General features: G+C 48.6%; 1 protein-coding gene across 1 annotated transcript; it reads right to left on the reverse strand.

Moving 5' to 3' along the window:
• Positions 1-14,152: 14,152 nt before the first annotated feature.
• Positions 14,153-14,422, reverse strand: N7446_007616 (uncharacterized protein; the record flags this gene model as incomplete). Its single annotated transcript, XM_058516361.1, has 1 exon — positions 14,153-14,422. One exon carries the CDS (start codon positions 14,420-14,422, stop codon positions 14,153-14,155), a length of 270 nt encoding a protein of 89 aa, XP_058373539.1.
• Positions 14,423-16,411: the final 1,989 nt, after the last annotated feature.

The raw sequence follows: 16,411 nt of genomic DNA on the forward strand, positions 1-16,411 counted from the left end.
TGCTAATTTGCCAGTTTTTTCGGATGGCATTTTATGCGAAAAGGGTCAGTTTTGTCAATTTATCGCTAGGAAAGCTAGCACTATACGTAAGCATTGGCGTGAGCAGCATGGTTGGGTCGCACCGGCTCACTATAGCGGCCGTCGGCGGCAGCAAGGTTTATCGGCGGCCGAGCAGCAAATTCAGCAATTTACCCGCGTCGTAAGATGCCAGCGCGCATTTATCCAGGGGCCAGGATCTCATTATATTCGGGTGCGTACGCTCGGGGCGGAGGCCATTGCCGAGACCGATTCAATGCCCGCGACCGAGGTCGGCGACCGGCTTATTGATGAAATCGAACTAGCTTTCAAAGAGGAAAGTGAGCTACCCCAGCTAATTGAAGCTGGCGAGCGCGATGACGCGAATCCATGGCTCCGTCGTACGCGGTGGGCCGTCTACCTCCGTGGAATCGACCCACAGCACCTTATTGACTGCGTCCAACCACCCGAGGTCGATTCATCCGATCCGACGGAAATGGCGGCAAGCGCTATATGGGATGCAATGGCCGCCGTCGCGAGAATTAGCCAGTTGATTTGTACGAAAACTAGCCATACAATTCGCACCGAGGCCGTACGGACGGAGCGTGACCGACTGCCGCACCAGCCATTACAAGCTTACATGGATGCCGATAATATCGAGAGACATACCATACCGTGGCAGCAAATTTTGATGTTTTTCACTCGTACGCAGGCCTCGCACGAATGGGCCAGTCCAAATTACAAATTCACTAGGCGCCAGCGAGCCGCGTGGAACTCGCTTTGGAAACTGGCTCAGCCGGGCGCATCACCTAGCGTAGGCATTGCTAGGTCAGCTAGCCTGGCCACGGCTAGTTCAACCACGGCTAGTTCAGCCACGGCTAGTTCAGGCGATAATAGCGAGCATTCAGAGAGTGACACCGAGGATCATCCCACGCAGCGAATTGCTAGCGAATCGCTAGCGAATCAGCAAAATAGCACCGATTCTCCGTTCCAGCTTGCTGCTATTGATCTAGCGTGTCTCAATTTTTGTATTGAGCTTCTGAATCATCGAATTAAGGTCGAGGACTATGAGAGCGCGCTGATTTGTGCCACGGCAGTGCTCGGTCGCGGTGAGACAGGCTGGCGTACGGCAGAGAGCTATCCTCCGATTTTATCGAAGCTTATTAAAATTGCACGATTCATGGTAGTCCACAAGGCATTAAAATTGGATTCCACGGCTGAGGCAATGCTATATCAGCTAGCGGAGCATCAAATGGCAGGGGATTGGGATACCGAGAGTCCACTCGATACGCCTGAATTTCAGACATCAGATGATCCATTTTTCAATTTCGAAAATGGCCCAGTTCTGCCACCGACGCAGTCATCGCAATTCATTCAATTTACCCAGGCTCGGCAGACCCAGCGATCATTTCGAGAGTGGGTGGCTGAGATGGTAAGCCAATTCATGGTCCGTGGAACTAATAGTCCAATTCAATGGCTATTAGATCTACGGACGTACGGCTTAAAGATCCATTACAATAGCACCACTACGGGCCACGTCGGCTGGATGAATCAGGACCAGCTACTTTACCAGCAATTCAATTTCTCAATAGGTGACTTCCGTGGGTTCATCCACGGGCTTACAACCTCGGCACGCCAAATCCTTCACAATGAGCTATTATTCGTCGAAAATGGGTCCGTTCCAGCTATTCCATGGCAGGCAATTTACGACGATCCCACGGAGACAGCTCACGGGTGGAATTTTTAAATGACACCCGTACGCCATGGCCCGTGGTCGGTGAGCAATGGCTGATCTCTCGGGTCCGGCAGCACGGCCCCGTACGGCAGCGATTTATCGAGAGTAGTGCCGGTCGGCTACGGATGGCAGCAATTGACGTATACCTTCAACGGGTAGCGCATTTCCGTGAGAAGCTTGCTATTGCTATTCACGTGAGTGGTGGCCAGCCGGCTCGAGCGCCAGAGCTATTAAGCATTCGGCATTGCAATACCGATAGCGGGGGCCGTCGCAATATATTTATTGAGGACGGGCTCGTAACCTTCGTCTCACAATACCACAAGGGGTTTTACGCATCTAATGATACGAAGGTGATTCATCGCTATTTACCCCGGGAAGTAGGCGAGCTTGTGGTCCATTATTTATGGCTAGTATTGCCATTTATACGACGATTGGAAGCGTACGTAGCGAAGGTGCGGAGATCGGACGGCGTGGAAGAGATCAAGAGGTGAGTTTTTTCAATTTCTCAATTTCTCAATTTCTCAATTTCTTAATTTCCAATTTCTTAATTTCCAATTTCTCAATTTCCAATTTCTTCAATTTCTTCATGATTTTTACTAATTTTGGCAAGTAGGCAGCGTCAGGCTTACCTCTGGGGTCCGGATCCTGGCACTAGCCGAGCTTGGTCATCTGAGAGACTCCGTGAGGTCTTAAAACGGGAGACCACCATTGGGCTTAATGGGCAAGCGATCAATTTGAATGCTTACCGAGATATTGCTATCGGCATTAGCCGTCGCTTTATGCGGCCATCTAGCGTATTTCCCAATAATACGCAGCAGGATGCAAGGGCCGATGCTTCACAAGAGGATGACGAAGACGGCATGAATGCTGAGCAATGGATGGGGCATATTGCTGACCTCCAGGCGGCCCATTCATCCCACGTGGCCGGCATGATCTACGGCCGTGGCATCACCGAGCAGCCCGGTACGACGGCCCACCGGCGTGAGATGTTTCGGCTTAGTAGCACCGACTGGCATCGATTTTTAGGCTTTATGTCCACGGATGACGGCGGGGCCGAGAGTGCGTTAGGAATGGCCCAGTTTTCACCATGGCAGAAGGAAGCCGAGATCGGCCGTACGGAGCGTCGCTGGCAATTGACGCAGGCAGCTATAGAGCCCGAGATACAGCGAATGCTAGGAAATAGCGAGCTTCAACTCCGAGGGGTGCAGGCACCGGCGTTAGCAGCGATTCAACAAGGCCAGAGCCCGGTGGTGGCCGTCATGCCCACCGGGGGTGGAAAAAGCTTACTTTTCATGCTACCCGCGTGGATCAGCCCCCGTGGGGTGACGGTGGTGGTCGTGCCATTAATTGCATTACGGGGAGACATGGTATATCGATGCCGGCGGCTCGGCATTTCATGCGTGGAGTGGGAGAGCCGTCGGCCGGCAGACCAGGCATCGATTGTACTCGTGACGCCGGAATCAGCTATTACGGAGGATTTCATGACATTTTTGAACCGCCAGCGGCTATGTCATCGGCTAGATCGCATTGTGATCGATGAATGCCACGTGGTATTAAATGATCAGACCCATTTTAGGCCCGCCATGGCTCAATTAGGTCGATTGCTCGTGGCTCAGGCTCAGATGATATATTTGACTGCCACGCTGCCACCGACGGCCGAAAACCAGCTATTTCAACGGCTACGTACGTCGCGAGAGAAGGTCCATTTATTTCGAGCTCGCACCCATCGCATGAATGTCGCTTACCGGCTATGGCAGCCTACGGTGCCGAACCCAAGCCGATACGCTAATAGCTACGATTGGGTAGAGAACCCCGAGATCGTACGATTTATTAGAGATCGTATTACGCGCGCGCGTGCTCAGACCGGCCGGGTGGTCATTTACGGGCCCACCACCAAGACTGTCGAGAAACTAGCCGAGTTAGTCGAATGTGAGGCATATCACAGCCGTACCATCGATCGCAATGGCGTACTAGCCCGTTTTCAGGCCGATATAACCGGGGTAGTGGCAGCTACTAGCGCGCTAGGCATGGGTGTTGATATACCCAATATTCGCAGTATAATTCACATTAGCTTGCCACGCAGCTTATTGGATTATGCGCAAGAGAGCGGCCGTGCTGGCCGAGACGGGCATCGTAGTGAGGCCATTATTATACAACCCGCTAGGTTTTTACGGCCAAAATGGGACCCGATTCATGAAGACCCCGTGAAAGCACAGGCTGAGCAAGCAAGGCTTGACCGATATATGTCTCGAGATAGCTGCCGACGCGTCATACTAGACGAGTATTTAGATGGCTATCCACGGCAATATTGTGGAGAATCCGATGAGACAGAGCAGCGCTGCGATAGGTGTGACGAGCATTGGCAGGCAAATGAAGAGGTAGGAAGTGAGGTAGGAAGTGAGATAGGAAGTGAGAGAAATGGCCGAGTTTCCAATACATCATTTCAGATGTCCGATACCATGGTTTTAACCCATGTTTTGAACCAGCCAGCCGACAGCCCGGTCGATTCAGCCATGGAGGGTATTCAATATAGCCAGGGGCCACCGGAAGTGATTTCCCAGCGAAGTGAGAGTGAATCGGTCGGATTTCGATCCCAGGTCGGATCGATTAGTCCGATTTATCGTCATAGTATTGAGCCACCAGGTAATAGACCACCCCATGGCTTAATTTCAATTTCAATTTCAATGCCAAGGCAACTGACCAATTCATTGCTAGGATCAATTGCTAATTCATTGCCAGCACCAATGGCCAATTCATTGCCAGCACCAATGGCCCATTCAATACCAGCACCAATTGCCAATTCAATGCCAGCACCAATGGCCCATTCATTGCCAGGATCAATGGCCAATTCAATGCCAGCCCCAATGGCCAATTCAATGCCAGCACCAATGGCCAATTCAATGCCAGCCCCAATGGCCAATTCAATGCCAGCCCCAATGGCCAATTCAATGCCAGCCCCAATGGCCAATTCAATGCCAGCCCCAATGGCCAATTCAATGCCAGCCCCAATGGCCAATTCAATGCCAGCCCCAATGGCCAATTCAATGCCAGCCCCAATGGCCAATTCGACGGCACGGCAGCTGACCCATTCATTACCAACGCGCGTGGCCCGTCCATCGATCCCCACGCATGCAATTAGCCAGTTCCAGCGGTTAGACCGTGAGAGAGAGGTCGTCCGAGAGGTAGCTCAGGCAGGACATCAAGAAATTGCCACCGGGGTCGAATTTTTACAACAACAGGCCCAATTATGGATGGGACGATGCTGGTTTTGTACACAGCGTGGATTGGATGACCAGCATGATTTATACCAGTGCGGGGCCCAGACCCAGCACGGCAATGAATCACCGAAAGGCTGGTGGCTACGGGTACGCCGGCAGATCAAATATGACCCATTCGGTGGTTGTTACGGGTGTGGAATGCCGCAGTCCATTTGCAGTCGATTCGTGAATGCCGGTAGCCAGGGGTATTGTACGTATCGAGGGTTGTTATTATCGGGGCTAGCAGTTATGGTATACGGCGAGGGAAGTGAGGTGATAAAGGAGGCGTGGGCTCGGAGATTAGACGGGCTCGGGGTATCAATCGGCAATGAGAGCGAGCTAGTGCGATATTTAGGGTCACGGCATGATGGTGAGACGGTGAAATTGGTACATGAGTATATATGGGTCCGAAGGATGTGGATAGAGCATGGTGAGAGGATGTAATATAGTGAGAGTATTGAATAGCGTCATTAATTGATTAGGTGCTAGGAATAGGTCATTTGACGTGTAATAGATAGGTGAGGTACAATAGATAGGTGAGGTGTAATAGAGAGATAAGGTGTAATAGGTAGGTGAGGTGTAATAGCGAGGTGAGGTGTAATAGGTAGGTGAGGTGTAATAGCGAGGTGAGGTGTAATAGATAGGTTATTATAGGTAAGGTCGGCGGGGGTGTCGTATTATAAGGGAGGGTGGTATAGGCATAAAGCATAAGGGTAGGGGGTGGTATAGCCGAAGAGAGGTGAGGTGGGGGGGTATAATATGGTAGAGGGGGTGGGTATAGGCATGAAGTATAAGGGTGAGGGGGGTAGTATAGCCAAAGAGAGGTGCGGTGCAATAGATAGGTTATTTTAGGTGAGGTAGGGGGGTGCAGCATTGTAGGGGGGGGGTATAGGCATGAATCATAAGGGTGAGGGGGGTAGTATAGCCGAAGAGAGGTGAGGTGTAATAGGTAGGTTGTTATAGGTAAGGTATAGGGGGTAGCATTGTAAGGGGGGTGGTTTAGGCATGAAGCATAAGGGTGAAGGGGGCGGTTTAGGCATGAAGCATACGGGTGAGGGGGGTAGTATAGCTAAAGAGAGGTGAGGTCAAATAGATAGGATATTATAGGTGAGGTGTAATAGATAGGTTATTATAGGTGAGGTATAGGGGGTAGCATTGTAAGGGGGGGTGGTATAGGCATAAAGCATAAGGGTGAGGGGGGGCGGTATAGCCGAAGAGATAGGAGGTGAAATAGAGAGGTGAGGTGTAATTGAGAGGTGAGGTGTAATAGGTAGGTGAGGTGTAATAGATAGGTTATTATAGGTGAGGTGGGGGGTATAGCATTGTAAGGCGGGGGGTGGGTTTAGGCATGAAGCGTAAGGGTGAGGGGGGGGTATAGTTAAAGAGAGGTGAGGTGTAATAGACAGGTTAGTATAGGTGAGGTATAGGGGGTAGCATTGTAAGGGGGGTGGTATAGGCATGAAGCATAAGGGTGAGGGGGTGGTTTAGGCATGAATCATAAGGGTGAGGGGGGCGGTATAGCCGAAGAGAGGTGAGGTGAAATAGGTAGGTTGTTATAGGTAAGGTATAGGGGGTAGCATTGTAAGGGGGGTGGTTTAGGCATGAAGCATAAGGGTGCGGGGGGTAGTATAGAGAGGTGAGGTGTAATAGACAGGTTAGTATAGGTGAGGTATGGGGGGTAGCATTGTAAGGGGGGTGGTATAGGCATGAAGCATAAGGGTGAGGGGGGTGGTTTAGGCATGAAGCATAAGGGTGAGGGGGGTATAGACCAATGTTTAGGTAATCCAACTGGCTAGCCAGATATTTCATTTTTTTAGGATTTTTTAGAAGGTAAAATTTAGATTATAAGGGCTTAGTTAGAAAATATATCATTAAGACATTACACGAAGTTACGATATATATTTTGAAATAGGCATTAGAAAAATTTGAATTATTGACATTTTTAGTAGATATATATATTTAGCATTATTATATCGTATATATCGTATATTTATTATAATAGCGAGTAGGATTCGGCCCGTAGAAGGTTAATATTAGGTTATTTTATGATAGGTGTAATTAGAGTAGGTAGAAATAGCAATAAATTGTGAGGGCCGTAGAAATAGGGTAGGGTACGATAGGTATAATAGGAGTAGGTAGAGAAGCCATGAATTCCGAGGTCCGTTAGAAAGCTAGGGTTAGGGTTATTATATATAGGAAAGGGCCATTTATTCGGACGTAGGTTAGAAAGTATAGGTAGAGAGATAAGATATATTAGCTAGTATTATAGTAATAAAAGGGTGAGGGTTAGTATTAGTGAAAGGGGTAAGGGTTATATTAGTGAGAGCGGTAAGGGTTAGTATTAATAAAAGGGTGAGGGTTATATTAGTGAGAGCGGTAAGGGTTAGTATTAATAAAAGGGTGAGGGTTAGTATTAGTGAAAGGGGTAAGGGTTTTAAATGATATTAGGGGTAGGGTTTTAATAATAAGAGGGTGAAGTTTAATAGATAGGTAGGTGAAGTATAGTGAGAGAGGTGAGGTGTAATAGATAGGTTATTATAGGTAAGTTCGGGGGGCGTAAGGGTGAGGGGGGGTGGTATAGGCATAAAGCGTAGGGGTGAGGGGGGGGGTAGTATAGCCGAAGAGAGGTAAGGTGAAATAGATAGGTTATTATAGGTAAGTTAGGGGGTATAGCATTATAAGGGGGGTGGTTTAGGTATGAAGCATAAGGGTAAGGGGGGTAGTATAGGCATAAAGCATAAGCGTAAGGGGGGGTATAGACCAATATATAGGTAATTTAACTAGCGAGTCAGACATTTCATTTTTTTAGGATTTTTGTAAGGTAAAATATAGATTATAAGGGCTTAGTGAGAAAATATGTCATTAAGACATTAGACGAAGTTACGATATATATTTTGAAATAGGCATTAGGAAAATTTGAATTATTGACATTTTTATTAGATATATATATTTAGTATTATTATATCGTGTATAACGTAGGGTTATTAGCATTAGTAATAGGATTTAGCCCGTAAAGGTTGTTTTCGGCCCGTATAAGGTATATATGCCCCCGTACGGATAGAGGGGTAGGGAGCGATTTACTAGGTTTAAAATAAGGTAATAGGGGTTATATAAGATATACCAAAGTATCAGGATAGCATTAGATAGTTATTATAATATAGAGATATCATAGGTAAGGTGTAATAGATAAAGGGGTAGGGTTCGAGGTTTTCGTTTTAAAATTAGCATTATTAGTGAAAACGAAGGCTAGTATTTTATATTATAGGCCATATAATCGGTAGTAGTAGGACGTGGCTTAATATTATTAGAGGTATTGTATATATCGAAGTATAAGTGAAGCGTAGGGGTCAGGGTTTCAATTATTTCAAGGGGTTAGGGATCGATGTTTTCGGTTTATAGAATTAGCATTATTCATAAAAAATAGGGCGATTTTTCACAATAATTTTTATATAATCGGTAGTAGTAATAGCTAGTCGGAGGAGGTTTTATAATATTATTATAGTATATTATAGACACGTAAGCATAGGGTATAGGAAGGGTCAGGGTTTTAATGATTTATAAGGGTTAGGGCTCGATGTTTCCGGGTTATATTATTAGTAGTCGAGAATAGGGCTGTTTATTACGATATTATTAGACGTATAAGGTTTAGTAGCATAATTTTAGTAGATAATATAGGGTCGTATATTTTAAGGATAGGGGTATTATTTAAGGTATTATATAGGAGAGAGGGTATTAGAGATAGACCGACGTATATAGCTAAGGGTAGGACAGCAATAATAGAGTAGTATAAGGGGGTAATTAGTTATAGTAGGGTATATAAGGTAGTGAATAGTTTACGAAGTAGTGGGTAGTATTACGGTAAGTATAAGAAGGTAGGAAAGGGGTAGGATATAAGGGATATATCAAAAAGAGGCGGGTATATTAGTAGGCATTAAGAGAGATAGTATAGTAGAGTAGAGATATTTAGATCGGGAGAGGTATAAGAAGGTCAATAATAGAGAAGTAGTTGTATAGTAAGAAGGGTTTAGGCTCGGGGGGAAGATTCATAGTAGGAGATAGGTTTAGTGAGTATGATCGGTAATATAATAGGTATAATAGTGCTTAGTATTATAGGAATAGTATAGGATATTATCGTAGAAGGGGTAGGGTCGGTAGTAGGAAAGGGGGTAGGTTTTAGTCGTTAAAGGGGTAAGGATAATAGAGGTAATTTCGGACGGGGGTTCGAAGGTATAGGGAGATAGTATAATAGATATAGGAGTAATATTTTAAGGGTAAGGGTTAGTAGGGATAGGAGGGAAGGTTTTAATTATAGAAGAGGTTAGTTTTAGGAAGAAGGAGAGGAGTAAGGGTTTTAATAGTGAGAGGGGTAAGGGTTCGTAGTAGTATAAGGGGTAAGGGTTTTAATTATCAAAGGGGGTAGGGTTTTAGAGGTAAATAGGTTATTTTTTATTATTATTAGAGGGGTAAGGGCTAGAATCGTAAGAGGGGTAAGGGTTATAGTTATTATAGGAGGGGTGAGGGTTTTAATAGTGAGAGGGGTAAGGGTTTTAGTATTATAAAAAGCTTAGGAGGGTAGTATTAAGGGTTTTAGACCATAATTATAGGGGCCAAAGACCAGAATTAGGAGATGGACATGCCCGTATATTTAGTTATTAGGTTTTAGGTTGGCTATGTTAGGCTATCCCATGGGGTGAACTGTAATGAGGCTCGTTACAGTTTAGTCAGCATTTTTTTATATAGGGTTAGGGTTTCCCGAGGGGGCAGATTACAGTTAGTTTCAGGGTGCCATTACAGTTACGTTCCCGTGGTTTTTTTCCGTTCAAATTTTTACCAATTCCAATTGAACAGTCAATTGTTTATTATCCCGAGTTACCAGGCAAAGCAACGTTTTGGAGAGGTTGTTACAGGGATTCAAAGTTGGGGAATTATTTTGATGGGGTACGGTCGGCCGCGCCATCACCAATATCATGAAACCCCAACACCCATCACCGCGCGATTCATCACACACGCATTATTGGTTCGATTCGTTTGAAAACCCAGTCGAGGATTTCAGGGGTTCCGATCAGTTCCCAGTTTCAATTTTATCAACATCCGAGCAGTTCCCAGCGTTAGGGTTTCACCAGCATACATTCAGTGGACAATCCGCATTGTGAGATATATATCCATGGTTAGTATGAGTGAACCGGCAGAACCCACCATTGCCGACCGGTATTTTATTTGCAATAAGCAGTGGGGAGTTGCCATTTGTCGCCAGTGCGAGCATGGAGTGAAGCCCAAGGAGATAGTCCGTCATTTGACCAACCCCAAGGGCAAGCACCGCGTCCGCAAAGGTGTTGCAGAACAGGTAGTGGATATTATCCGACATGCCGATGAATGGGATAGCGTCAAGGAAGAGACCAGTTGGTTCCCCACGAGCGTAAACCGTCCCGTTCCGGTATTGCCCATTTACCAAGATGGGTTACAGTGCCAATTTTGCCAGCAGATTTACCGCAGTCGCGACAGTTTGCGAGTGCATTGGTCGAGGGAGCATCGGTTTTCCGCGTACGGCCATGGGGGCAAGCCACGACCATCCGAGGTCGCCGCAGGCAAGCAGAACCAAGAGGAGCGAGCCAAGCGAGTCGTGTGCCAGCGGTTTTTTCCCCGTGGGTTAGGGTCGCATTATATCCACATACGCCATCCCGGTCCCCAGTACGAGCCCGAAGCACCGCCACCCCAGGCCACGCAAGTCGCCGAAGCCGTGGAGCGGTTACGCGAGGTGTTTACACGGAAAATGCAGTTAGAAAGCGAGATCCAGCCCGGCGCCATCGACGAAGCCAATCCATGGTTGGACCGAACGGGATGGGCGGTATATTTACGCGGGCGTAACCCCAGGGAATTACGGATATGCATTGAAAGCCCGACGGAAGATGCGGAGGGTGACGAGGGTACCACACGGGTGATTTGGGATACCATATTACGTGTTGCCAGCAAAAGCCAGAGTATCACCAAACGGACAGGACATTTGTTACGGATCGAAGCCGCCCGTACCGACATAGAGAAGATCCCATCGAAGCCATTGCAGGTATATATGAATACGGACGATGAGTTGGAGCGCCATGTCGACCCATGGCGCCGCATTTTGATGTTTTTCGCCCGCACCCAAGTTCAGCATGATTGGAACAGTCCGGTGTACCGGTTCAGTAAACGGCAACGCAAGGCGTGGGACGCATTATGGCATTCCGCCGAGTGTTATAAGGACCGGGCCGAGCCGATCCCCACCGACGGTACCGACCCGAACCCGGACGTATTACAACCCGTGGAAGCCGATTGTATGGAATTTATGATTGAATTGTTAAACCAGCGCATTCGATCGACCGAGTACGAGTTAGCGTTGGTGTGTGCATTGGCCGTGTTAGGTGTGAGTGACCATGACACCGGTCGACCATGGAAGGATCCCCACAGTTACCCCCAGATTTTGTCCAGCGTAATCAAGGTGTCCCGGTTCGTCGTTGTGCATCAGTCGTTTTTGTTAGACCCGGATGCGCGTGAGTTATTACAGGTTGGGGAGAATAAGTTAGTGGGGGAGTGGGATGACCCCAGTCCAGTCGATTATATATTTTCACATCAACGGGATAGCCGCAGTCCGCCCCAGACCCGAGCCACAACGCCCGAAGTATCCAGTTCGCCCGCATTTGGTAGTTTGCCCAACAGTTCCCCACCACCCGTTGCATTCACCCAGCAGGCACGAGAAGGCACCAAGACATGGCGCGAATGGATTCGTATCATGGTCACCGGGTTTATGGTGCACGGTACCGCCGGTCCGATGGAATGGATGATGGATTTACGCCGATATGGGTTAAAGGTCCATTACAATACCCCGTCCGTCGGGCATATCGGTTGGGGCAACGGGGACGAATTGTCGTACAAAACGATGCGGTTCACCATGGGGGCATTCCGCGGGTTCATTCATGGGTTGACGGCCAGCGCACGACAATTGATGGTCAACCAGATTTTGCGGTGCCCACCCGACCAGATTCCCGTCATCCCATGGGATCGTATAGCCGACGATTTCAACCAACCCAAGGCCGGGTGGAGTTTTTTGCAGGACGAGCGTACGCCGTGGCCCGTCGATGGATCCCGGTGGATGGTGGACCGGGTACGGGAGGAGCATCCATTGCAGCAGTGGTTTATGGAAGCCAGGACCAATCGGTTCAGTATTGATGCGATTCAACGGTTTTTCGGGTTCGTCAATGAGTTCAAGGAGAAGTTAGCCATTGTTTCGCATTTCACCAGTGGGCAGCCCCCGCGTGGCCCCGAGTTATTGAGTATCCGTCACCGCAACAGTGCCGCCGGTGGACACCGCAATGTGTTTATTGAAGATGGATTGGTGGCATTTATCACCCGGTACCACAAGGGGTTTTACGCCAGCGGGGATGCCAAGGTGATTCATCGGTACGTGCCCCGCGAAGTGGGCGAGTTGGTGGTGTGGTATTTATGGTTAGTGTTGCCATTTGTCGAGATGTTGCAGGCATACCATGAAGAGGCATGCCATTTAGACGCCGTTCCCGACACGCATGCCACCAAGATGTGGGGGGTGGATGCCGGTAGTGGACGGGAGTGGACGCCGGCGCGGGTAACGGATGTGATGGTCCGGGAAAGTAAGATACGGTTACACCATGGATTGACGTTGGCCGCATACCGGGACATTGCCATTGCCATTAGCCGGCGGTATTTCAGCAATGCCAAACCGTTCCCACACAACGTCCGCGAGGATGGAACCGAGGTTATAGCCGACGACGAGGAGAACGAGGATGCCATGGACGACGAGCAATGGATCCGACATATTGCCGATTTACAAGCCGCGCACACGACCCACGTAGCGGAGATGGTGTATGGACGCATGATGAGCCAGCAGCAGGGGACCACAGCGGGTCGGCAGGCCGGGTTTCGGACGAGCAGCGTGCATTGGCATGATTTTTTAGGGTTTAACATCAAGGATATCCCGAGCCACGTATTGGGTAAGCGGCCACAGCCCCGGTGGAAGGACGAGGGGGTTATAATGCGGGACGAGCGTCAGCATTTGGTGGAGCAGACCAATATGACCGAGGCGTTGCAGCGGATGACCGGACAGCCCACGATACAGTTCCGCGGGGTGCAGGGGGCCGCCATCCGGTCGATTCAAGCGGGCCATTCCCGGGTGGTCGTGGTAATGCCCACGGGCGGTGGGAAAAGTATGTTGTTTATGTTGCCCGCGTGGGTGGCCCAGCGCGGCGGATTGACCGTTGTAGTAGTGCCATTGACGGCATTACGGGCGGATTTGCAACAGCGATGCCAGGCCGCCGGCATTCCATGTGTCGAGTGGGCCAGCCATCGACATCCCGATCATGCGGCCATTGTGTTCGTCACGCCCGAGTCCGTGTTCACGGACGGGTTCCAGTCGTTTTTGAACCGCCAGCGCGAGTTGATGCGGTTGGACCGGATTGTTATCGATGAATGCCATATGATGTTGAGCGAGTCCACGACGTTTCGCCCACGGTTACAGCAATTAGGTCGATTGCATCAGTGTGGCGTGCAGATGGTGTTTTTGACCGCGACATTGCCCCCATGCGAGGAGACCCGGTTGTTCAAGCGAATGCAAGTGGAGCGGGAGGACATCAGTATCCACCGCGAGCGAACCAGCCGTCACCATGTGGCATACCGGGTGTACCGGCCCGTGATTGCATCGGCATTTCGATCCCAGACGCAATGGATCGAGCAGCCCAGTATCCAACAGTTCATTCGTGACCGCGTACGGCGCGCGCGGCCCGGACGAGTGATTGTGTACGGCAGCACCCGGAATATTGTGACGCAGGCGGCCCAGATATTAGGATGTGCCGCATATTACAGCGACCAGGACAGTAAGTTAGGGATATTGGAACAGTTCCGACGTACGGCGAATGGGGTGATTGCAGCCACGAGTGCATTAGGGATGGGCGTGGATATTCCCGATATTCGATGCATCATTCACATCGGGTTTCCCCGGTCGTTGTTGGATTACGCACAAGAAAGTGGCCGTGCCGGACGGGATCAATTCCCCAGTGAAGCCATTATCATCCAGCCGGAAGGGTTTGACGAGGTCCCGGCATGGTTTGACCAGAACACGCCCCGCGAGCAAAGCGGGTTCGAGTTAGTCCGGCAGTACATGGCCAGTGATCATCAGTGTCGTCGAGCGGTGTTGGATGGTTATTTGGATGGGGAGATCGATGGAGATACCCGCGAGCAGTGCGGCGACCACGACCGGCAGTTCGGGTTCGTCGAGCAACGGTGTGATCAATGTGACCCCGATTGGGAGGCGGCCGAGACCGATGATAGGGACAGTGATACCGAGATGGATGATCCCCATACGAGCATCCCGAGCAGCGCGTCGGACGCCGGGGTCCCCATTGAGGCGCAGCATCGGTACCATCAGCAGGAGATGGTGCAGACGGCGATTTCGGAGCGAGTGCGGACGTTGCAAGCGCAGCAGTTATCGGACGAGGAGTTTTTAGCGCAGGAGGCACGGCAGTGGAACCACCGATGTTGGTTATGCGTGCAGGCGCAGCGGGATGATGTCCAGCATGATTTGTGGAGTTGCCCCGCGGGCGAGAGTGCAGAGTGTCGACGATGGGTGCGGGCGATTCGGGATTCGATACAGTATATAGCAGGAGGATTTTATTGTTGTTATTCGTGTGGTATGCCGCAGTCGATTTGTCCCGGTTGGGAGGCCGGGCAGCAATGTGAATACCGGCAGTTTTTGTATCCGATGATGGCGATGTTAATCCATTGGCAATGGGCCGATGGGCGACAGGGAGGGTACGAATGGTGGCGCCAGCGGATGAAGAGTGCCAATATCCGCGTGACGGATTTAGACGCCGTACGAGCATATTTAGCGCAGTCCGTGGACACCAGGCATTCCCGGTTAGCGCATGAGTATGTTTGGTTGCGTCGGATGTATCAAGAGTATGGGTTTTCGTGAGATTGCAAAGATATGGCAGGTATATATATAGGTAGATCGGTTAGGATTGGAGATGTATATTTCAGTACGAGATTTCCCGAGGAGACCAAAGAGATAGAATTTACATATCGTGGTTAGGGTTATCGATATTAGAGTTTCCGATAATATGGAGTTTAGGCGAGAGGGTAGTGATAAATTTAAGGGGTCAGGGTTATAGCGGCGTAAGGGGGTAGGGTTCCATGTTTCCGGGGTATGTTATTAGTATTAAGAATAAGGATATATATATAGATATATAAACGGAGGAGTATAATAAGGTAGGAAGTAAATAGATATTCGATAAATATAAATAGGATAGGAGGTAGAATAGTAGTAGCGAACAGGAGGAGGTTATTAGTTAAATCGAGGGGTAAGGGTTTTAATAGAGAGGGAGAGAGAGGGGGTAGGGATATTGTAGTATAAGGGGTTAGGATTATAACGGGGTAAGAGGGTAGGGTTATATTAAGATGTAGTAAGATATCGGCGTAGGGTAGAGTAGGATAATAAAATAAATATTTGGAAAGGGCAGTAGGGGAAGATATATAAGTGAACAGAGATCGGAGAGAAAGGGATATATATTAGGAGGAGGATTAAATTCGAAGGTATATGGATGGAGATATATATACAAGGGTAATAGGGATAGGACGATATATAAGAATTTCAAATGGGGAAGAAGGTTCAGAGTAGGATAAATAGGTCGGTAGAGTTTAAGATAGTGGAGTAGTGAAATTAGAAGGATAGTAGGTAAGGAGGTTAGATAGATAAGTCGGATAGAGAAAATAAGTAGGAGGTACGGGATATAATAGTAAAATAGTAGGAAAGGGGATTAGTATAGGAAGGAGGGTATTAATTATAATGTAAGAGGATGGTAGTAAGGATTATAGGAAGAATTAAAGTTATAAGGATTTATAGAGGAAGGGATATTATTAGACATAAGGACAGAAGTAAAATGGGATAGGAATAATAAGAGGAAAAGGATATAAAGGTAGTAGTGAAGTAGGTAAAAGAGGGAAGGAATAGTTAAGGGATATGGGTACAGGATATAGTTATAGTAAAGGGGTGAGGGTTTTATTAGCGAGAGGGTAAGGGTTTTATTAGCGAGAGGGTAAGGGTTTTATTAGCGAGAGGGTGAGGGGTTTCGTAGCGAGAGGGTGAAGGGTTTAGTAGTGAGAGGGGAAGGGTTTAGTAGTGAGAGGGGAAGGGATTTAATAGTGAGAGGGGAAGGGATTTAATAGTGAGAGGGTAAGGGTTTTATTAGCGAGAGGGCAAGGGTTATCGCAGCGAGAGGGTGAGGGGTTTAGTAGCGAGAGGGTGAGGGGTTTAGTAGTGAGAGGGGAAGGGATTTAATAGTGAGAAGGGTGAGGGATTTAATAGTGAGAAGGGTGAGGGGTTTAGTAGTGAGAGGGGAAGGGATTT

Source organism: Penicillium canescens (genome assembly GCF_028828765.1).
Source record: "Penicillium canescens strain IBT 15451 chromosome Unknown utg000004l_segment0_segment0, whole genome shotgun sequence".
NCBI lineage: Eukaryota > Fungi > Ascomycota > Eurotiomycetes > Eurotiales > Aspergillaceae > Penicillium > Penicillium canescens.